This window comes from Mesoplodon mirus (assembly GCF_964341445.2).
Source record: "Mesoplodon mirus genome assembly, chromosome: 11".
Lineage (NCBI taxonomy): Eukaryota > Metazoa > Chordata > Mammalia > Artiodactyla > Ziphiidae > Mesoplodon > Mesoplodon mirus.
This window is the reverse complement of record NC_138987.1, coordinates 65098558-65122725: the sequence shown is the minus strand read 5'-3', so window position 1 is coordinate 65122725 and position 24168 is coordinate 65098558. Positions and strand designations below refer to the sequence as shown.

The window sequence follows — 24168 nt, the reverse complement described above, 5'->3', positions numbered from 1 at the left end:
GGAAGGCAACAATTAGAGCTGGGCAAGACTTGGTAATCCTGTTTTCATAAGAATTAAATCTATGTGTTCTCTAGTGTCATTTCACAAAAATGGAGGAGGCAACATTTTGTATTAATGCATCACATTCAGGGAGGAGAGAATAGCAGAAAGGTGTGGGGCTTTTTGTTGTTTTGTTTTATCTTTTGTGACTTGGGGATTGTGACATGAAGAAAATTGTTTGTTCTTTTTTCATCTAAATCTTCTCCAGGGGGTCTTGCATCATTTTAGTATGACGCTGATTGTCTGTGAAGTCTATGTTGTTAATTTGGAAAGCCCTAATATTTGATTAGATTAGTTTATCATGAGCTCTGTCTGACTCCGTGTAGAGAATTCTAGTAACTGCTTGAATTTTTTACAGTCTCATTAACCTTTTAAAGGAAAACCACAGGAATTAGTTTTAACTTCTTAAATTGCTTGTTTACCATTTATTAAACACATGCCACATACTAGCAGTTTACATGAAAAGTTAGCCTTTGTCTACAAGAATTTGACATGAGAAGTTAAGATATATAGCAGACAAATAAGAAAACTATGTGTGTGTATATGTATGCCATGCTTAGGTGAACTAAATTTTGCTAGAAGATTCACGTCCCTATTTTGAGATATCTGATTTTACTTACCATATATACTGGCATATATAAAATATTGAACAGTCAATATTCTCCCTACCCATGCCTTAAAACTCTTTGAGTGCAGGATTATCCATCCTTCCATCCATCCATCCACCCACATCCACCTACCTACCTACCTATCATCTATTCTATTTTAACAAGGTTAATCATCCCCTTCTCATTCCCCCACAGAAAGCTTTACAACTTCAATTGTAATAAGAAGGACAAAGTCTGATAGAGATTTTTCACAAAATCCTATTTCTCACAAGGAAACTCAACCTGTGTGTCTGTGCATTTTATTCACAGCAATGAAGAGAAAGGTCAGGGCAGAAAGGCCTTGGGTCTGTGAGGTTTGCTCTTCTGCATCACCTTTATTATTAATTCCTTAACATTTAGTCCCATATTCTCTGAAGGGGGAGGACATGGCTCTCTTCTTCCCAGTGCAGCTCCTACCTTATCCTTCTCTTCATTATACTATATGGGCATCATTTTACCTCCTTTCTTCTCAAAGAAGAAATAAGCACACTTTCTTCACCAGAGCTCTGACATACTGAACTTAGCCAACATAATTATCCAATTTTAAAATGACTCTTTATAACCCTTTGAATTATATAAATATCTGAACAACATTTTCTTGTTTCTGTTCGTTCTGCATTGACTCAATAAGCTAGAATGATCCAGGTTTTTGAGATATCATGTTTCACTGACTTATCCTTCAACTAACACATTTGACAATATATATCCTACTGCACAACCTAGGAAGCAATGGAAAATACTACTGTGTAGTCAGGGTAGGCTAAGTTTTGTGACAGTAACAAACAACCACCAAATTTTAGAGACTTATAACACTTTAAGGTTTATTTCTCACTCATACGTCCATATGGTTGGCGGGGACTCTGTTTCATGTGGCGGGGACTCTGTTTCATGTATCTTTACTTGGGGACTCAGGCTGATATAGTCTCCACTATCAAGAATGTAATTGGTTGCTCTTGCTGGTGGGAGAAATCTGGTGAATGACACTAGCTATTAAAATGTCCACATAGACTGATATCCTTTGCTTTTGCTCGTAAGTTTAGCTTTCACTTCATTGGCCAAAGCAAGTCACATCACCACATATAGATTTAATTAATGGGGTGGAGAAGTACAGTTTTTCTTGTCAGGAAAAGTAGAAATGAATTTTGACATTGGCATTGGGAAGGGAAAACCAGGTGCAATTTTTTTTTACCTGTCAATTCTTTTCCAACATATGATAAAAATTTCCTTGTAACAAACATGATAAAATAGCCCTGGTGGATGATGCTGAAATGGTTCCTGCCTGTTTTCTCAGGATAGAGACTAGTGGAACCTCACTGTGTGCTCCTGGCCGCTGCAGTTCTGTGGTAAAGAGAGCCCAGCCACTATCCAGCTCTTCCTGAAGCTGTCTCAGCTCGGTCCTCTGCCTACTAGCATCACTGTCTGAAGAAACCCTAATAATCTCTTGTCTCTAAACTGGCTTCCATTCAAAGACTTGCAGGACACATCTCATCATGACTTACATCTCTGTTTCCCTAAATTGCTATCAGAGCTCCAAGCATCCCAAATTATCTATCATCACACAGTCGTTTATTTCCATTTTGTTCTGTAATCCCACCCCTTCATTAATTCCACTGTGTCCTCTACAGTTTCCTGGGTGCATCAGCCAACTCCCTGCCGGGCAGTCCTACTACTCTTTCCCAGTAAATTTATTCTTCCTCTTTGAAATATATATTTCATATACTTTTTTCTTCTTAAATATCTCTCATATTTCATAGCAAAATGAGATAAAATCAGATATGAAACTTCATCTTCTCACCAACTAATCCGCTCACACCTACCTGACTCTGTATTCACATATCTCACCTTCACTCTTAGGATTAAATGTCCCCACATGAATCTAATGCCAACCCCCCAGGTGCCCTCAATCTCAATTCCTTATTTCCCTTCAAGAACATTTTTTTAATTCTCAACTTTCTCTCCTATATTGTCATTTTCTTTTTCTCAGATTTTTCCAGCAAGCAAGCATGCTTTTATGGCATCCATTAAAAAAATTTCCTTGAACTTTTGCTTCATTCCAACTATTACTTCATCTCCTTCTTCCCTTCACAGAAAAACTCCTTGAAAGAAATTTTTATAATTATCTGCAGTTTTGCATCTCATTCTCTAATAAACTTACTATAATCATGCTTTTATCTTCATCATGCCATTAAAATGATTTTTATCTAGATCAAGTGTTAATAATAGCTAACACAGAGTACCTGTTATGAGGCAGGGAGTATTCTAAATACTTTATACATATTAACTCATTTAATCCCCAAATCAACCATATGAAGGTGGTGCTATTAATATCCTTCTTTTAGATAAGAAAAAATACTAATCAGAGATATTTGATGATGTGCCCAAGGTTACAATGCTGTTTGAAGAAGCTTAGATTTGAACCTAGCTACTGCGGTTTTGGAGGCTCTGTTTTAACTGCTGCATCATATTATTTTTTTAGTAGACAATTATTTCACTTCATTTATTAAACCTTTCAGCAACATTTGACATAACTGACCAATCCCTCTTTCTTGAAACATTTTATTCTTTGGTTTTCCATGCCTTTATCTCATGTTCTTTTTCTTTTACCTCATGTTCTGCTCCTTATCAGTTTTTTCTACTGTCTCCCCTCTTCCAGATTTAGGTTCTGGACTATTCTTTCCCTACTTCTATCAGTAGCGGTAGCCTTTCCATGGCAATTTAGTCCAGTCTATGGCTTTAAATTCACCTATCAACCTAGATCTCTTAAGTGTGTATCTGCAGTCTAGATATCTTCCCTAAGATCCATTTTATAAATGTTGCTGCCTGATTTACATCTCTACTCCTGTGTCTTATAAGAATCTCAGACTTAACACAGACAAAACAGAACTACAGTAATTCTGACCCAACCCAACTTTTGCCAAACCCCCCTTTCCCAGGCCTCCTCTGTCTTCCAGAACCACCAAATTCTAATTCCTCAGGACAAGCTTAGGAGTAATCCTTAATTCCTCTTCCCCTCACAGCTCATACTCAATCCATTAGCAAGTCAAACCAACTGTACTCTGAAATATCCCTCATCTGGTACTTCTTCCCAACCCTTAGTCTAGTCTGTGTCCCATCCTTCACCTCCTGAACTCCTGCAACCCCTTCACAACTGGTCTCCCTGCTTTCACTCTTGCTTTCTTCAGTCCATTCTCTAAAGAGCAGCTTGAGCAAACTTCTAAAGCATTAATGAGATGACAACATTTCTACCCAAAGGCTTTTCCTTGCAACGAGAATAAAATCCAATCTCTTTACCATAACACCCCCTCCCCTACACCATCTTCCTACGTTTCTGACACATTGTCCTCAGCCTCTCAGTTGTTCAACCACAGTACAGGCACACTGGCCATCTTGCTGTCCTGGGAACACACCACACGTTTCCCCATTTCAGAACCTTTTCATTTGCTGCTCCTTCTCTTTGGAAAGTTCCTCCTTTCTTAGCTCTTCATCATGGAGGCTTTCTTCTCATCATTCAGGCCATTAAAACCTCTTCAGAGAGGTTTTCCCTGAGACTCACAAAAATCTGCCTTCCCTCCCTGCTTGATTACTCTCAATCACATTACCCTACTGCATTTCTTTCAAGGAGCTAGAAAATCTAATATTGTCTTACTTACTCATTAGTAGCTAATTATTATTTGTTTTCTCCACAGGAATATGAGCTCTTTGAGGGCAGGTCTATGTCCATCTTATACATTGTTGCATCCCCATTACTCAGAACCATGCCTGATATGTGGTATTGACTCAATTAAAATGTGACTAAATGAGGTTCAGTGTAGAAAGCAGTATTTTGACTCATAATATTACATAAAGCATTCAATAAATTAAAACAAACTGAATCATCCTTAGCTAAGAAAATATTTTCTAGAGCACAAGGAACAGAAATCAAGATTTCAAGTTTTTAGCCTTTGTTTGATAGACTTTTGTTTGAATCACACATGGAGAAATCCCCATTTGTATCTACCATGACAGAAAAATCTTTGTGACATTGGAAATGGTATCTGCTTCTTAACATTCTTTTGAGGATTATGTGTCAAAGCTGTATGTTATGCCTGAGTTTCTTGGTTTCACATGGGGGATGAGGTGGACAATCCATGTGATTTGGTCTCTCTTAGAAGAAAAATCCAAACAATCTAACCTGAGTTACTGCCTAGTGGTTCCTCATCTCTGAGGGGAAGATTGATATGAATGCATGATGTACTCATCTCATTTACAAAATTATATCAGTATGTTTATAACATGAAACAACTTCATATGTCCTACTTTTCTATTTAAATCTGTTTTTATATCAATCACATGTTCTTAAATTTCTGAAAGCATAACATTTCAACAAATGTTTGATTTTAAGCTGGTTTTATTTTTATCAGATGGAAATTTTGCTTTATCATTTCACAGTAGGGTTAATACTTTGAAGAAGAAATAGTGGGTAAAAAAAAACAATGAAGGCAAACTCGAACCCTACCCTAATGTGATAAGTGAGGTCCAAAAATTTCAATCACCCAAACAGTTCAGTAGCCTTACTGGAGGTTAAGAAAATGGGTAATGGAGCCTCACAGCTTAGTGAACTGGGTTTTCCAGGCTAGATATAAATCCATCAAAGTTCTGTCTGTGGTGGTTGTCATTTGGTGGCAGTTGTTCCCTCAGGCAAAATTGAAAGGAATGATTTTTTTTTCCCCTCCTGAACAGGCATTTAATAGTCTTATTTCAGTTGGAAGCAGTAGTTGGAGAATAAGTTACAGGAACAGACAAACCAAAAAAAAAAAAAACCCCTAAAACCAAAAAACTCCACGTAACTTAAAGTGCTTCAGACTGCAAATGTTAACATGAGGGCGAGGGGAGGCCACCGAGCTCTCTCCCCTGACATGAGACAGGAGGGTCACATCATTGTCGGGTCCCTTTACCATCATCACCCTCTGATCTCAGCCCTGCAGGTGGGAGGGAGGGAGGGAATGTCAGAGGCAGGGAAGAGGACTTAAAGGAACGAGGAAAACACTTTGTAAACTTAGAACCAGGGTGCAAGGTGGGGGGCAAGGGAGCTCCTGGAGCCCTTGCCTTGGCTGAGGGATGGGGCCAGCCCCCCCCAGGAGGTGCGGGAAATACTGTTGGCTTCATGCCACAGCCATCCCTGAGACTGGATGGAACGTTCAGGAAAATGGCAGCAATTTCAAAAATCACCTAATTAGTTCATTTCCAGGGAAATTGAGCAGAAGAATCCTGAAGTGGGTTCCCACCCTCTGCCTCCCTGATTTCTGAAAAGAATTTCCCTTCCTGGCCCTTACACTCACCCCTAGATGAAGAATATAACCTTTATCAACCCACCTACTTTGAGAATAAGGTTTGTCTCAGCCCTAGTACAGGGCACCTTGTCCAGGGGGTTCCCTTACTTTGATCAACATGTTGAACAAAAAGGTGTAAAAAAAAGTCATATGCAAATAAATATGTTTTTGATGATACCACACATTGCCTCTATATTTCAGACTGCTCTAACAGCTCATTCTAATCTAGTCACTAATTGTTCCTGCTTCACCAAGCATTTACTGACAGAAATGGTCCTACCACATTTAGCAAAGAGATCAAATCTGCATTATGGAGTCAGCATCATTGTATTTCTAGTTTCATGCATGGTGGATCCTCTATAGAGCTATATTTAATGTGCTTCTAATTAAAAAGAGTGGGGGAGTATCCAAAGCTTTCTCAATGTTATCTCAACTTTTGTTTTTGTTTGTGCAGCTCACCATGTTAAAACGGGCACTTGCGAGGTGGTGGCACTCCACAGATGTTGTAATAAGAACAAGATAGAAGAACGGTCACAAACAGTCAAGTGCTCCTGCTTCCCTGGGCAGGTGGCAGGTACCACACGAGCTGCTCCATCTTGTGTGGATGGTGAGGCTTCTTCCATTGCTCTTTGTGATAAGGTAGACTAGAACTGCTTGGAACTGGAATCCCACTATGATGCTGATGACTGGGGTTAATCCTGGGGGACCGCACCATCAACCATGTGGTTGGTACAAAGTCACTTGAAGAGCATGTTGAAATCTAAAATCTATTGGAAGATGGTCTAAGATCTTATGTGGTTTTGTAGCAAAAGGCATTATAATGAGGTTCCAGTAAGTCCATGTGCCTCTTACTTTGATACCATGAAATATTGATTTGCCAGTGGAGGGCAAGTGTGTGTGTGTGTATAAATTATTTGGCAAAGGAAAAATGAAAATAGATGATTAAATAGTGTGGGTACCTAAACACATGGCTGGTTCTTAACAATGAAAAATAAACAGCACACGGATGAGTGAATGTTTAGCTGTGGATAGAATTCACATGAAATATTTTTATAGAGGTTTATCAAAATATTAATTTCTTTCTTGGAGGATTCACCTAACTACAATAGGATATAAATATTTATGTGGGTCTATATAATTGATGTTATCATAAATAATAATGTGTTAAGTGCTTATATTTTCATGGTGCACTCCTTGTGATGATAGTTACTGCCCACAGTAAAAAAAGATTGTGTTAATTTGAATGCCTTCCTGATTTTAGCCTACTTGTGGGAAATATTACATTGATTCTAAAATATTGACTCTGGTCATGGACTCACTTTCTTATATGTTTATGTAAATCAGCATATGCATGTATCCACGTAGTTTCTTTCCAATATGTTAGTGTCCATGAAGCCTATATGTTTGCATGAAATATCCTTTAAAAATGTGCCTATCATTAACAATACTGTATTATACACTTAACATGAGATCTACCATCTTAAAATTTTAAGTATTCTTACCACAGTAAAGTAACAAATTTAAAAATATTTTTAGTCAAAAAATCTAGAAAGGGAGCTGGCGGCGAGAACTCAGCCTGAAGGGGGCTAATGTGCCACAGCTAGCCGGGAGGGAGTCCGGGAAAACTCTGGAGCTGCCGAAGAGGCAAGAGACTTTTTCTTCCCTCTTGGTTTCCTGGTGTGCGAGGAGAGGGGACTAAGAGCGCTGCTTAAAGGGGCTCCACAGACGGGCGCGAGTCGCGGCTGAAAGTGCGGAGCCCAGAGACGGGCGTGGGACGCTGGGGCTGCTGCTGCCGCCGCCAAGAAACCTGTGTGCGAGTGCAGGTCACTGTCCACACCGCCCTTCCGGGAGCCTGTGCAGCCCGCCACTGCCGGGGTCCCGGGATCCAGGGGCGGCTTCCCTGGGAGAACGCAAGGCGCGCCTCGGGCTGGTGCAACGTCACGCCGACCTCTGCCGCTGCAGGCTCGCCCCACACTCCGTGCCCCTCCCTCCCGCCCGGCCTGAGTGAGCCAGAGTCCCCGAAGTGGCTGCTCCTTTAACCCTGTCCTGTCTGAGCGAAGAACAGACGCCCTCCGGCGACCTACATGCAGAGGCGGGGCCAAATCCAAAGCTGAGACCCAGGAGCTGTGAGAACAAAGAAGAGAAAGGGAAACCTCTCCCAGCAGCCTCAGAAGCAGCGGATTAAAGCTCCACAATCAACTTGATGTACCCTGCATCTGTGGAATACATGAATAGACAACAAATCATCCCAAATTGAGGAGCCAGGAGTCAGTGCTGTGCCTCTGAGGTGGGAGAGCCAACTTCAGGACACTGGTCCACAAGAGACCTCCCAGCTCCACATAATATCAAACGGCGAAAATCTTCCAGAGATCTCCATCTCAACACCAGCACCCAGCTTCACTCAACGACCAGCAAGCTACAGTGCTGGACACCCTATGCCAAACAACTAGCAAGACAGGAACACAACGCCACCCATTAGCAGAGAGGTGGCCTAAAATCATAAAAAGTCCACAGACACCCCAAAACACACCACCAGACGTGGACCTGCCCACCAGAAAGACAAGATCCAGCCTCACCCACCAGAACACAGGCACTAGTCCCCTCCACCAGGAAGCCTACACAACCCACTAAACCAACCTTAGCCACTGGGGACAGACACCAAAAACAACGGGAACTACGAACCTGCAGCCTGCAAAAAGGAGACCCCAAACACAGTAACATAAGCAAAATGAGAAGACAGAAAAACACACAGCAGGAGAAGGAGCAAGATAAAAACCCACCAGACCTAACAAATGAAGAGGTAATAGGCACTCTACCTGAAAAAGAATTCAGAATAATGATGGTAAAGATGATCCAAGATTCTATTACCAAGATCCAAAATCTTGGAAATAGAATAGACAAAATGCAAGAAATAGTTAACAAGGACCTAGAAGAACTAAAGATGAATCAAGCATCGATTAAAAACACAATAAATGAAATAAAAAATACTCTAGATGGGATCAATAGCAGAATAACTGAGGCAGAAGAACAGATAAGTGAGGTGGAAGAGAAAATAGTGGAAATAACTGCTGCAGAGCAAAATAAAGAAAAAAGAATGAAAAGAACAGAGGACAGTCTCAGAGACCTCTGGGACAACATTAAACGCACCAACATTCGAATTATAGGGGTTCCAGAAGAAGAAGAGAAAAAGAAAGGGACTGAGAAAATATTTGAAGAGATTATAGTTGAAAACTTCCCTAATATGGGAAAGGAAATAATTAATCAGGTCCAGGAGGCACAGAGAGTCCCATACAGAATAAATCCAAGGAGAAATACGCCAAGACACATATTAATCAAACTGTCAAAAATTAAACACAAAGAAATCATATTAAAAGCAGCAAGGCAAAAACAACAAATAACACACAAGGGAATCCCCATCAGGATAACAGCTGATCTCTCAGCAGAAACTCTACAAGCCAGAAGGGAGTGGCAGGACATAATTAAAGGGATGAAGGAGAAAAACCTGCAACCAAGATTACTCTACCCAGCAAGGATCTCGTTCAGATTTGATGGAGAAATTAAAACCTTTACAGACAAGCAAAAGCTGAGAGAGTTCAGCACCTCCAAACCAGCTTTACAACAAATGCTAAAGGAACTTCTCTAGGCAAGAAACACAACAGAAGGAAAAGACCTACAATAACAAACCCAAAACAATTAAGAAAATGGGAATAGGAACATACATATCGATAATTACCTTAAATGTAAATGGACTAAATGCTCCCACCAAAAGACACAGATTGGCTGAATGGATACAAAAACAAGACCCATATATATGCTGTCTACAAGAGACCCACTTCAGACCTAGAGACACATACAGACTGAAAGTAAGGGGATGGAAAAAGATATTCCATGCAAATGGAAACCAAAAGAAAGCTGGAGTAGCAATTCTCATATCAGACAAAATAGACTTTAAAATAAAGACTACTAGAAGAGACAAAGAAGGACACTACATAATGATCAAGGGATCGATCCAAGAAGAAGATATAACAATTGTAAATATTTATGCACCCAACATAGGAGTACCTCAATACATAAGGCAAATACTAACAGCCATAAAAGGGGAAATTGACAGTAACACAATCATAGTAGGGGACTTTAACACCCCACTTTCACCAATGGACAGATCATCCAAAATGAAAATAAATAAGGAAACACAAGCCTTAAATGATACATTAAACAAGATGGACTTAATTGATATTTATAGGACATTCCATCCAAAAACAACAGAATACACATTTTTCTCAAGTGCTCATGGAACATTCTCCAGGATAGATCCTATCTTGGGTCACAAATCAAGACTTGCTAAATTTAAGAAAATTGAAATTGTATCAAGTATCTTTTCCGACCACAATGCTATGAGACTAGATATCAATTATAGGAAAAGAGCTGTAAAAAATACAAATACATGGAGGCTAAACAATACACTACTTAATAACGAAGTGATCACTGAAGAAATCAAAGAGGAAATTAAAAAATACCTAGAAACAAATGACAATGGAGACACGACGACCCAAAACCTATGGGATGCAGCAAAAGCAGTTCTAAGGGGGAAGTTTATAGCAATACAAGCCCACCTTAAGAAACAGGAAACATCTCGAATAAACAACTTAACCTTGCACCTAAAGCAATTAGAGAAAGAAGAACAAAAACATCCCAAAGTTAGCAGAAGGAAAGAAATCATAAAAATCAGATCAGAAATAAATGAAAAAGAAATGAAGGAAACGATAGCAAAGATCAATAAAGCTAAAATCTGGTTCTTTGAGAAGATAAACAAAATTGATAAACCATTAGCCAGACTCATCAAGACAAAAAGGGAGAAGACTCAAATCAATAGAATTAGAAATGAAAAAGGAGAAGTAACAACTGACACTGCAGAAATACAAAAGATCATGAGAGATTACTACAAGCAACTCTATGCCAATAAAATGGACAACCTGGAAGAAATGGACAAATTCTTAGAAATGCACAACCTGCCAAGACTGAATCAGGAAGAAATAGAAAATATGAACAGACCAATCACAAGCACTGAAATTGAAACTGTGATAAAAAATCTTCCAACAAACAAAAGCCCAGGACCAGATGGCTTCACAGGCGAATTCTATCAAGCATTTAGAGCAGAGCTAACACCTATCCTTCTCAAACTCTTCCAAAATATAGCAGAGGGAGGAACACTCCCAAACTCATTCTACGAGGCCACCTTCACCTTGATACCAAAACCAGACAAGGATGTCACAAAGAAAGAAAACTACAGGCCAATATCACTGATGAACATAGATGCAAAAATCCTCAACAAAATACTAGCAAACAGAATCCAACAGCACATTAAAAGGATCATACACCATAATCAAGTGGGGTTTATTCCAGGAATGCAAGGATTCTTCAATATACGCAAATCAATCAACATGATACACCATATTAACAAATTGAAGGAGAAAAACCATATGATCATCTCAATAGATGCAGAGAAAGCTTTCGACAAAATTCAACACCCATTTATGATAAAAACCCTGCAGAAAGTAGGCATAGAGGGAACTTTCCTCAACATAATAAAGGCCATATATGACAAACCCACAGCCAGCATCATCCTCAATGGTGAAAAGCTGAAACCATTTCCACTAAGATCAGGAACAAGACAAGGCTGCCCACTCTCACCACTCTTATTCAACTTAGTTTTGGAAGATTTAGCCACAGCAATTAAAAAGAAAAAGAAATAAAATGAATCCAAATCATAAAGAAGAAGTAAAGTAGTCACTGTTTGCAGATGACATGAGACTATACATAGAGAATCCTAAAGATGCTACCAGAAAACTACTAGAGCTAATCAATGAATTTGGTAAAGTAGCAGGATACAAAATTAATGCACAGAAATCTCTGGCATTCCTATATACTAATGATGAAAAATCTGAAAGTGAAATCAAGGAAACACTCCCATTTACCATTGCAACAAAAAGAATAAAATATCTAGGAATAAACCTACCTAAGGAGACAAAAGACCTGTATGCAGAAAATTATAAGACACTGATGAAAGAAATTAAAGATGATTCAAATAGATGGAGAGATGTACCATGTTCTTGGATTGGAAGAATCAACATTGTGAAAATGACTCTACTACCCAAAGCAATCTACAGATTCAATGCAATCCCTATCAAACTACCACTGGCATTTTTCACAGAATTAGAACAAAAAATTTCACAATTTGTATGGAAACACAAAAGACCCCGAATAGCCAAAGCAATCTTGAGAACGAAAAATGGAGCTGGAGGAATCAGGCTCCCTGACTTCAGACTCTACTACAAAGCTACAGTAATCAAGACAGTATGGTACTGGCACAAAAACAGAAAGATAGATCAATGGAACAGGATAGAAAGCCCAGAGATAAACCCACGGACATATGGTCACCTTATCTTTGATAAAGGAGGCAGGAATGTACAGTGGAGAAAGGACAGTCTCTTTAATAAATGGTGCTGGGAAAACTGGATAGGGACATGTAAAAGTATGAGATTAGATCACTCCCTAACACCATACACAAAAATAAGCTCAAAATGGATTAAAGACCTAAATGTAAGGCCAGACACTATCAAACTCTTAGAGGAAAACATAGGCAGAACACTCTATGACATAAATCACAGCAAGATCCTTTTTGACCCACCTCCTAGAGAAATGGAAATAAAGACAAAAATAAACACATGGGACCTAATGAAACTTAAAAGCTTTTGCACAGCAAAGGAAACCATAAACAAGACCAACATGTGGCTTTTGTTCCTCTTTAAATGTGCACCCAAAGAATTAACAAGCCCAAATAGAAAATATTAAATTGATTTTTCTATCTCCTGTAGCTTCAATAGTGGAACAGAAATGGTGGTGCCATATGCAACCATGTCTTGAGGGAGAGGAATGTAAAGTTCTTCCAGATCGGAAAGGATGGAGCTGTTCCTCTGGGAATAAAGTGAAAACAACTAGGGTAAGTGGACAGCCAGCCTGTGAAAGCAAAAAGTCTCTCAATTAATAGAGCATGGAGCATGTGCAGTGACATCTTTAAGTGGTGGTTGTAGGATGAGAGGTAGTAGTTTTCCATAGTATGTTTTTTTCCCATTTTCTCATAGCACATTTTTATTTCACCCAGAATAACATCTTCTGTAGATTGCCATCAACTGTCATATTACCTAATAATTAAATACTCTTTGTTCCTTCATGAGATACTGACAAAAATGTGAACACCCCCGCCCCAAGATGCTTGTTAAATGCTGGGAAGGTGACCCCAATCCCTCATTCTTCTGATGGATAGTAATCTGAATAAATTCTGAAAAAAAAAGAATTTATATATGACTCAACAAACATTTCCCAGTTAATATTCTTTCATTTTTATGAGAGTAATTATTTTGACCTCCCTGATTTCTGGATCAATAAATAGTTTTCTAATGGTTAAGTCTGTAATCGTAATCAGTTATCAAGAGGAGTTTTCAAATCTCAGGGTCAATATAAAAGGAATGCTCTTCAGACAGTGAGGTATTTCAGCTTGCAATGACTGATTTCTGGGGGATAGGAAATAAGTGAAAAATAGCTTTATTCCTTCATTTTCTAATTACTTCCATGGATATTCTGGACTGGCAGAATTTTTTTTTTTTTTTTTTTTTTTTTTTTTTTTTGTGGTACGCGGGCCTCTCACTGCTGTGGCCTCTCCCGTTGCAGAGCACAGGCTCCGCAGGACGCGCAGGCTCAGCGGCCATGGCTCACGGGCCCAGCCGCTCCACAGCATGTGGGATCTTCCTGGACCGGGGCACGAACCCATGTCCCCCACATCGGCAGGCGGACTCTCAACCACTGCACCACCAGGGAAGCCCTGGACTGGCAGAATTTAAATTCTTTGTGGAATCAGCAAATGAAAGTTTTGTCTTATTTTGCTTTTTGCCCTAAGGGGAAAGCTGACTATTGTTTAGAACTGGATAACTGGGGGCTAGAACAGAATAATGTTTTATAAAAAGGAAATGTTTTATTTAATAAAATGTAACATAAAACTAGACACTGTAATTTATGGTATTGATTAACAATAGCAGTTTTATTTTTTAAACCTTGTGTGGACATATTCAGGAGGATTATTTTAAAATCCCATCAGATATATAATGTTGAGTGATATCTTTAGTGCATTGACTATTCAGACATACAGAGAAGTAACCAAGTTTCTAATAAATAATAACTTTATATTTTGTCAAATGATTTCCTGACTCTAAACTCGTCAGTTAAAGGCTGACACTATTTTCCAGAATCTGTGGAGTGCATGATCAGTTAATTAGTATAATTGTATTATTCAGTTAGCACATGATACAATACATATTGATTTGTTAAAACCATTCTGGCAATGTGAAATTTCCTTATAAGCTATTTATAGCATGAAATTTTTTTTCCTAACACTACTAATCCTTAGTCTAAAATAGCACTCATGTAAATGCCTGGAGATTTAAGATTCTGAAACAATTTTTTTTTTAAATAGTGAGTTCTCTACATCTAAATTCTATGTTTTTATTACATCAGTGGGTATGAGGAAGCTAACACTTATTAGATACTTAAAACTTATGCCATATACTGAACAATGTGCTTCATGTGAATTAGCTCATTTAATCCTCTTAATAGCCCAGTGAAAGAGGTAATATTATTATCTTCTTTTACAGCTGAGTAAACCAAAGCTTTAAAATGTTAAGTGACTTCCCAAGGTCATATAGCTAATTAATGGGAAGTTAGGGATCAAACCATATATTTTCATTCCAGAACCTAATCTCTTAACCTGTAGTTTATACTAGATCATTTAACTTATTCTTAAGTAATAGTGATGAAAGTTTCCTATAATTCTGTTCATATAAAGTAGACCTTTAAAAATATTTTTAGCTTTTTGGATCATTGAAATGAAAACGTCAGGAGCATGTGATCTAAATTCTCATAATAAATTGTTATAGAAGTGTTGCTTCACTCCCTGTTGGGCCATATTCTCAATAGTTCAAATATAAAATTGAGTCTCTGCTTCACAAATTCTTCATAATATAATTAAACAATATAGATGAAAGACTGAGAACTTGTGAGTAGGGAAGACCACATCCAGATCCTCTAGTTTGTTTTATTTATAAATTCATATAACTTATAGTGGATTGCCCTTTCTATTTTTTCTTCATCTCCTTTGCCCTGGAGAACAGCTGTTAATGGAAGACCTCATTGAAGATACTGTAGAGAGGATTCATGCAATAGTGGGTGTTTGTATTAAATTATCTTAAAAATTCCTTCCAACCCTGAGAGTCTATGATTCTCATTTAAAAAGGAAAAATCATTATATATAAGAGAAGATAAGAGGGCTTGAGAGAAGGAGCTTCTTCAGTACAATCAAAGTAAATTATTATTACTTTTTCCTTCACAAGTAAAAAGATTGCTGGTGAAAATGAAGCTACTTGGACATTTTCAACTAAAGGAACGTCATGGCATTTCAAATGCCTAGGCAAAATGATGTTCAATTACGAATATTAGTTTGGCTCACAAAACAATTAGGTGAATTTCCCTGAGGCCCCAAAGAAGCAAAGTTATCAAGGTCATCATGTTTTTGTTGTTCTGCCATCTCCTTTGAAATAGTCCAAAAAGTATTGGAGATGCAACAAATTCTTGAAATAGTTCTGGCACAACATTACTTTGCCCACATTGGAAGTGTTGGATAGAGGTAGGTTCTGCCCTACATAAACAGCAGCAATATTATTGAAAAGAAATCTGATCATTATTTTAATCACTGGTGTTATTATCCACTTGCCGGTCTTGAATAAGGTAGCCATGGCTGTGGTGAGCCAAGAAGCCACTGAAGCCCTGATTTGGCAGGTCCTAGCCACAAATGGGAAAGTCTAGAAGTTAAGCAGGAATAGGCTATAAAAGTAACTGAAGAGCTGCTCTCAGCAAAAAGTCATTTGGGTTCCTTATGCAAGATATGTTGGTCTTATGGGATTATCACTGCAAGCAAAATGGCTCGAGAAATGATTAAAATTTGCAGTAATGTACATCCTCCTTCATAACTGCCCGTATCCAATCTGGAGTGCTCTGGTAAATTTAATGTTAGAAAAAAAGCAGTCAGCCAAAAACATCAATGAGTCTTGCTTGGCCTCAGCAGAGATGCATGGTACTTTCCAGAACTGACTACAGATAAGGGGCTGGGTGAATTTCTCATTTAAGACTAATTTGGAACTTACATTGAACTTCCCATAAATGCTAATTATATCCTCCTTCTGTCTTTGTACTAAATTCAGGAAGCTTATTGTAATAACCCATTTTCTATTTGTCCTAACAAGGGGAAAAGGCAAAGAATAGACAGCCTTTGTTAGAACAGCAATATTTGCATACATGCTCTTCAAAACCCCAAACATTTAGTCTGCAGAGAAAGGAGGGTGCAACATTGTTTCCCGAACCCTACTTCTCACCTTAAAGCTGGAAACTAATGACTGCGTATGACATCTGTAACCATCTACTGTATTACTTTAAAGAACTCCTAAGTTAAAAAGAAAAAAGGAAAATCCATGAAAGCCTTTTGATTTCAAACTCACTTTCAAAGATAAATAATAAAGAACATTTCAAAGAGTCATTAATAAAAGAATAGTGTTTCCAGTGTGAAAAAGCACATAATTATATGCTGATTATATAATAGAAAAGTAGCAGGGGGGAGAGGTGCTGTAGAGCTTGTAAGAATTGAGAAAAAAAACTTTGATAACATTGTTAGAATCCTCAGAAAAAACAGACTGTGATTCATTTCTTTTAATGTTTTGATACTCTTTCTCTGTGGAATATCTCCTAAAAGAAGTCACATTCTGATTTTAGGATTTACAGCCCTTGGCCATTGGTATGGACTCCACACTCCTATAGTCATGCAGCTCAGATGTCTGGTTCTTACCTAAGGAAAAATGAACTTAACTTGATATAAGATTTTTATATTTTCATTAGAAATATTATCTTTATGAATCATGAATCCTCATATGCTTAAGAAGACATTTTCTGAGTAATTTATAACTAATTGGAATTCTTTCATCTTTACTCGTTTACTTAAAGTGCCTTAAGCAGATAAGAACTCTGTAGTTTTTCAATGTCCCTTCAAACATAAATGGATTTTAAGGGCATAAAATATGATTTTATTTTGTTGTATAATGCAATGAAAATCAACAAATGTTAAAAAATTTCCTGTGCATAAATATTCTATAATAAGAATGCTCATATTATAATCAAAGCAACAAAATCAAATATGAAAGCATTTACTTAGCTCTTAAAGTGTGCTGGGCACTCTGCTAAGTGAATCACAGGTATTATCTTATTTAATTTCCCCAACCACAGTAGTTACTAACTAGAGCACAAAGATAAACATAGCATGATGCCTGCCCACCAGGAGTATGCTTTTGAGTGGGGGAATGAATAGTAGACAACTGCATTATTCTTTTGTTATCCATATGCAGCCCACTAACAATAAACATTGGAATCACTGGTAAATATAAGTCAAGTAATATTGTTATAATAATGGGGATAGCATAAACCTCTAGTTCAGCTTCCTCATCTGCAAAAACAATGAAGATGTTGAGGTAGATTCAATTTCAAGTTCTTCTAAACAACATTTATTCTTTGATTCCTTGTGCCAAGGACATTTCTAACTTCCTTTCCAACTAAATTTATATGACAATAATAACTAGCTAATCTCAGAACAGAGGTAAGTGTTAGGTTTTTCATCCTCTCCCTCTAAGGGAGAAAAGAAATAGCATCTTAGGATGCTTTGTTGATTGAAGCCTCAAGTCATCCCCTTCCAGATGCTGCCTGATTTTACACCAAGACTTGGTGACTCTGAGTTGGTGGGTCTGAATGGTGTCCAGGGGTGCTACTCCAGGTCCAAGGCAAAGGAAGAACACAAGAGGAGAAAAGTTCATTTTCTCACCTTAAGGGGGTGCAATTTGTGAATTATTCAATCACAAGCTCTCATCTTGTAAATTTAACATAGACTTAGGGTAGTGTGGTCCTTTTTTGATCAGCCCTTTCTAACAGACACATTCCCCATTCTTTTGTCTTCATCTCACCTCTGACCAGGCCCTGAATTGCACCCCGGTCCACAGGACAGAGCATGACAACTTTTAGGGCTGTGGTTTTCAAATTATCTTGATGGTACCTAAGTAAGAAATACATCTTACGTTGTGATCCAACATGTACACAACACGCCCACACACAAACACATAAACTCATACACCCCACACTAAAATTAAGTCCTGATTTTTTGGTTTTATTTCCTTCCTTCATTCCTCCCTCTCTTCCTCCCTTCCTCAACCCCATAAATTGATTTTATAACCCACCAATATGTTACAACATGCAGTTTGAAAACCACGGCTTTAGAAGCAGTATTTGACTGCTACTCGTGTTGGCTCCATGGAAGTGGTAGCCACTGCTAACTTGCAAAGATGCAAACTACTGAATAGACAGTTTTCAAATCAATTCATCCTTTACATTTTAAACATTTTTAGTCAATATTTTGGGGTAAAAATTTCATAAGATCTTGTAAAATATAGATTTCATGGGAAAAAATGTGTATACTGGATACATTCTTCCATTCGAGTGTTTACCGTCTTTTGTTGTTGGGTGCTATTCTGGGTTCTGGAGCACAGCACAGGGGAAAAAAAAGAGAGGATCCCTGCCCTCATAAGGCCTAGATTCTAATAGGGTGTATTGGTTTTCTATTGCTGCCTTAGCAAATTTAGTGACGTGATACAACATCCATTAATTATTTGTAGGTCAGACTTCCAGGCACAGCATAGCTCAGCTATTTGTCTGCTCTGGGTTTCACAAGGCTGAAATCAATGGGTATGCTTCATCTTTTCACAACAGGGCTGTGTTTCTTTTCTGGAGGCTTTAAGGGGGAATCTGCTTCCAAGCCCATTCAGGTTATTGACAGAATTCGGTTCCTTCTAAATGTAGGAATGAGGCTTCTACCCCTCCAGTAGCTGTCATCTGAGAGCCTCTCTCACCTCCATCAGAATATCTGCTTTCTCCATCACATTGCCTCCTTCATCTTCAAACCAGTCAGGGCACACTGAGTCTTTCTCACACTTCAAATCTCTCCGATGTCCCCTTTCTACCATTTCTCCTCCGCTTTACTCTTCTGCTTTTAAAAGCTCAAAGGATTACATTTGTCCCACCCAGATAGTCCAGGATGATTACCCTATTAGCTGATTAGCAACTTTAATGACGTTGTCCCTTCACAGCTGTGCTAAGATTAGTGTTTATTTGAATACCTAGGGGACAGGAATCTTGAGGGTATATCTTTAGAATTCTACCTATCAGACAGGGGGAGACAAAAATTAAAATATATGAGTAAAGTATATGTTAGATGGTGGTAGGTGCCATGGGAAAAAGTAAAGCAGGGAGGAGAAATGGAGAGTGCTGAGCCAAGGGAGTTTGCATACTGAAGTCTCCAAGGAGATGAGGGGATAAGCCACGTGACCATCTAGAGGACACGCTTTCCAGATAAAGGAGAAACAAGCATAGTACCTGCCATGGAAGCTACCCTGGAAATACCATATTCAAGAGACAGCAATGATGCTAGTGTGGCTGGGGGGAGTGAGCAAGGTAAGTGATCATATTTCGGATTAGAAAGGTATTATGAGGCATGTCACTATAGACCTAAATTTTTGTCCTGAGCAAATAGAATGAGGAACTTGACATTAGGTGAGTTGGAGAAAACTGTGGGGACAACAGGTTTTATGTTATACATTAATATCCATTAAATCTAGGTCACTTAATAGAAATTTAAATATGGTATAACATCTTGAATTTGATATTAAGATAGGTGAAAATTTTTTACTATAGTAAGAAAAATGTAGACATTGAAATTCATATCAGAAAAGAGTTAAAATCTCAAATGATATGGACATTTGAAAAAAGCACTTAAGGAACTATATAATTACTATAATGACATTAAATTTTAAAAAGAGATGTGGACAGAAACAAATTTTTTTTCTCAATTAGATTTGGGTCCAAGGGTAGAAGGGATACTAAGCTAGGTGTCCAGGAAGTAGCACTACTAAAAGTAACATTTTAAACCTAGTATTTTAAACTTAAGAGCTGCTTACTTACTTAATAATAATTTAATAGATCCAGGAGTGTCTCCCTTATTATTTCTTTAGAAAGCTATTGGAAATTATTGCAAGGACTTTTAAAAATATATCATAAGGAAATATATTCCAAAACTTGGCCTATATTTTTACAATTAAAATGAGAAATGGACAACATATGAGTGCTTTGATGTTCCTGTAAGATTTAAATGCTTCTACAGTACTTGAGCCAGGTCTTTATTTGTAGGTGTTACTCTGAATATTGCTCTGAATATTATGCTCATAATCTTATAATTAATTGTGAATGTTTGTACATTGAAAAGGAATCTAGTTTGGGCATAATAAAATTTCATTAGCACTGTGAAGTACATCTTTAGGCTACTGCCTAAACAATATCCTGTCTGTAATCTGAGGGCTAAAATTCTGTCAGGGATTTATGTTTTTTTTTTTTTTTTTTGCTGTACGCGGGCCTCTCACTGCTGTGGCCTCTCCCGTTGCGGAGCACAGGCTCCGGACACACAGGCTCCGCGGCCGTGGCTCGCGGGCCCAGCCGCTCCGCGGCATGTGGGATCCTCCGGGACCGGGGCACGAACCCGTGTCCCCTGCATCGGCAGGCGGACCCTCAACCACTGCGGCACCAGGGAAGCCCCAGGGATTTATGTTTAATATTGAGGAGCTTGCTATTTGTTCAGAGGTGAGTATTCCTGGGAGAGGCAACACTCATCTGTTTTTGGTTATCTGGAGAGCCCTAATCAAAGAAAAATAGTACCTCATAAGCCCTGGGAGAATAGAACAGGAAGTTCAAGTATCCCTAGCTAGCAGGGATTCTATGCCTTTTTCTTTTTCTGGGGTGGGTAAAAGCCATTCTATTAAAAAATATAATCTTCCCTGAATACATTCTCCTGTGACTCTTTCCCTTCTCCTCACACATTTTCTATGGATTTGAAATCCCTTAAACAATGATTTCAGATCCAGTTTTATGCTCTTTGGAGAGTGGGGTAAATTTTCCCTCAAGCTCAGAATTCCAAATGCTTCGTGCTGAGACAGCTATGGTCTAATTCCCAACTCTCTCTAAGATGAGAATGAATCCCAGCTCCCTGCTGGGCAGTCTACCTCTGAATAATGGCCAGCTGGTTGTGAAGTGTGCTTAATACAAGGGCAGAGTTGAGCTTAACTCTATAATGGTTAGACTTCACTGTGGTACCCAATAAAGTTCTAGACACCAACTTTCAGTTGGTGTGAAAAAAAGAAGCTTACATAAAAGGCTTTGTAGATATTTACCTCAGAGAATAGAAGCACTAGGAGTAACATGTTTTAAATTATTTGAAGAAATATCATGTGAAAGAAAAACATTAGACTTGTTCTGTGTGACTACAAAGAATACAATTAAAGACAAGGAATAACTCTCTTGGTGTCAGCTCAAGATGATGTTGAATGGGATAACTTGGGAAATAGTAAGTTCCTCATTTCTGGAAATCATCAATTTGTGACTTAAAGGATGAGCAGAAAATCAGAGTTAACTAGTTCAATTTACCACAACAAACACAAAACAACTTATGCAAAGACATTGAGGTATAAAAGATCATGTCTTACTCCTGGAATTGAAATCAGTTTATGGGGTGACTTCATGTGTGTGAGGGGAGTGGGGTGATGGGGAACCCCTGGGTGGGGAATCATGATGGCCTTCTACTGCCATGCTAAAAGATTTGGATGTTATTCTCTAAGCAATGGTGAACCACTGAAGAACCTTAAACAGGAGAGGAGAAGCGTCTGATTTACACTTTACAGAGTCTATTTGGCTGCAATGTGTCAACTGTAGGGAATTAAGGAAAGTATGAGATAACAGGCTTGAACTAAGATAGGAAAGTAATACAGTGAGGGTGTCGAGGGGTGGGAAGGAGAATCAATAGGGCTTGATAACTAATTGAATATGAGAGGTTAGTGAAAGAAAATTCTAGAAATACTCGTATTTCTGGATTAATCAATTTGGTGATATTAATTGATAAAGACACAATGAGGTGGAGATATCAAGTGGATAGTTTGATATATAGCCCTAGAAATCAAGACAGAAGTCTGAGACTAGTCATCCCCTAGATGGTGTTGGTATAATTAATTTAAAAGGCTCTCCCAGAAGGAATGTGTTGAAAGGGAAGAGCATCAAAGACATTTTAGCAGGTAATGTAGAAGAAGATACTTGTTAAGGAGCATGATGTGTGGACAGAGATAGGAAAACCAAGAGACCAGAGTCTGGGAGAACACAGAATTCCAGAGAGCCAGGACTGTCAGTTGATACAACAAGGATATAGAACCTACAGACAGATTATGTGGCCTTTAAGTTTCTTTCTGGATATGATATTTGCAAGAAATACTGGAAATTCATGATCTGTTAGCTGAATATTATTTACTGTCATAATCTTAATACTTGCCTCCTAGTTGGATGGTGTCATTGGTAACACATTGTAAACTGCAGAATATGCATCTATTTAAAATAGAATGGAGTGTTAGAAACATTTTAAAAATAAGAATATGAATCCCTTTAAAATAAGAATATGAATCCCTTTAGCAGAGTTAACAAACTCCATTCAGGGATGCCTATCCATTCATTTGTTCATTCACTCTGTAAAGATCAATTTTAGGTCTGCTATGTGGCACTGTGCCTGATATTGTGGTAGGCTTTGGAATTCAAATTAAAAAAAAAATCATGACTCTTTGCTGTGCAAGGATTCACAGTCAATTGGAGAGAAAGTCAATAAATCACTGTCATGTGCAGAAGTGGTAGGACAGAGGTTTGTACAGGTGCCACTGGAGTCTATTGGCAGTTTAACATTGCATGGCCTATAATCCTCCTAAAACAAATGGATAATAGATTTTAAGGCCATTCAAAGGCAACTTATTCAATAATTTGTCTCCTTAGTATATAGTGACTAAGTACAATGAAAATATTATGTTCTGCAATGTCAAGATTCAATTAAATTGTTTTCCACCTTTGCATCTGGCATTGTACTACCGTAAGAAAATGAAAATCCATTAAGATGCTTTCTCAACTAGACTACTTTCCTCTTGATGATCTATTCATAGAGACAACACTGAATGAGTACATTTTGGATTAGCCTTTTTTTTTCTCTCTCTTTTTGCTGTACGTGGGCCTCTCACTGTTGTGGTCTCTCCTGTTGCGGAACACAGGCTCCAGACGCACAGGCTCAGTGGCCATGGCTCACAGGCCCAGCCACTCCACAACATGTGGGATCTTCCCGGACCGGTGCACGAACCCCCGTCCCCTACATCGGCAGGTGGACTCCCGACCACTGCACCACCAGGGAAGCCCTGGATTGACTTTTAAATCACTTTACATTTTTCTATTAGTTATAAAATATGAGAGAGGAGAAGGAGAAGGATTTTGTATATGGGACCATAGTAATAACTCTAATTAAACTGAAAATAATTTAAAATTGCCACCCGCAAATAAGAATAGTGGAACCTTACAACATGGCACATATTTATTAATGCTTTAAGCTTATAGAACACTTTAAAAATCTTTAAGCAAGATATATTACTTACAGCAAAATCAGCCATTCAGTTGAAATGTCATTTAATAATAAAACTCAAATTGCCACATTAAAGCAAAGAAGCCAAAATCTTTATAGTTTATACTAAGCCAGGGAATTCCATTTATATAATGTTTAATATCGAACTTGTTACAGACAAGAGCTATTTAGCTGTTGAATGTACCTTTAGCTGCTGTGGTTCAGTATTATTGTGTTTAGCTCCTATTACATTGCAATGTTGGACTTCCCTGGTGGCACAGTGGTTAGGAATCCACCTGCCAATGCAGGTGACAGCGGTTCGAGCCCTGGTCTGGGAAGATCTCACATGCCACAGAGCAACTAAACCCGTGTTCCACAACTACTGAGCCTGTGCTCTAGAGACCGTGAGCCACAAATACTGAAGCCCACGTGCTCTAGGGCCCGTGCTCTGCAACAAAGTGAAGCCACTGCAATGAGAAGCCCACGCACAGCAACAAAGATTAGCCCCCACTCACCA

General features: G+C 38.4%; 1 protein-coding gene across 3 annotated transcripts in view; it reads left to right on the top strand.

The window, feature by feature from the left end:
* The window catches only part of TAFA2 (TAFA chemokine like family member 2), a gene marked incomplete at its 3' end in the record, with an annotated part of 533232 nt that overhangs the window by 472732 nt on the left and 36332 nt on the right, over positions 1–24168 (top strand). For 2 of the 3 annotated variants that reach the window (XM_082634566.1, XM_082634565.1), the window contains exons 3-4: positions 6450–6602; positions 12871–13040. In XM_082634566.1, the coding sequence (XP_082490692.1) occupies positions 6450–6602; positions 12871–13040 (323 nt within the window). Of the gene's footprint in view, positions 1–6449; positions 6603–12870; positions 13041–24168 lie in introns of those variants that run through there. The other variant, XM_082634567.1, reaches the window with a different exon arrangement.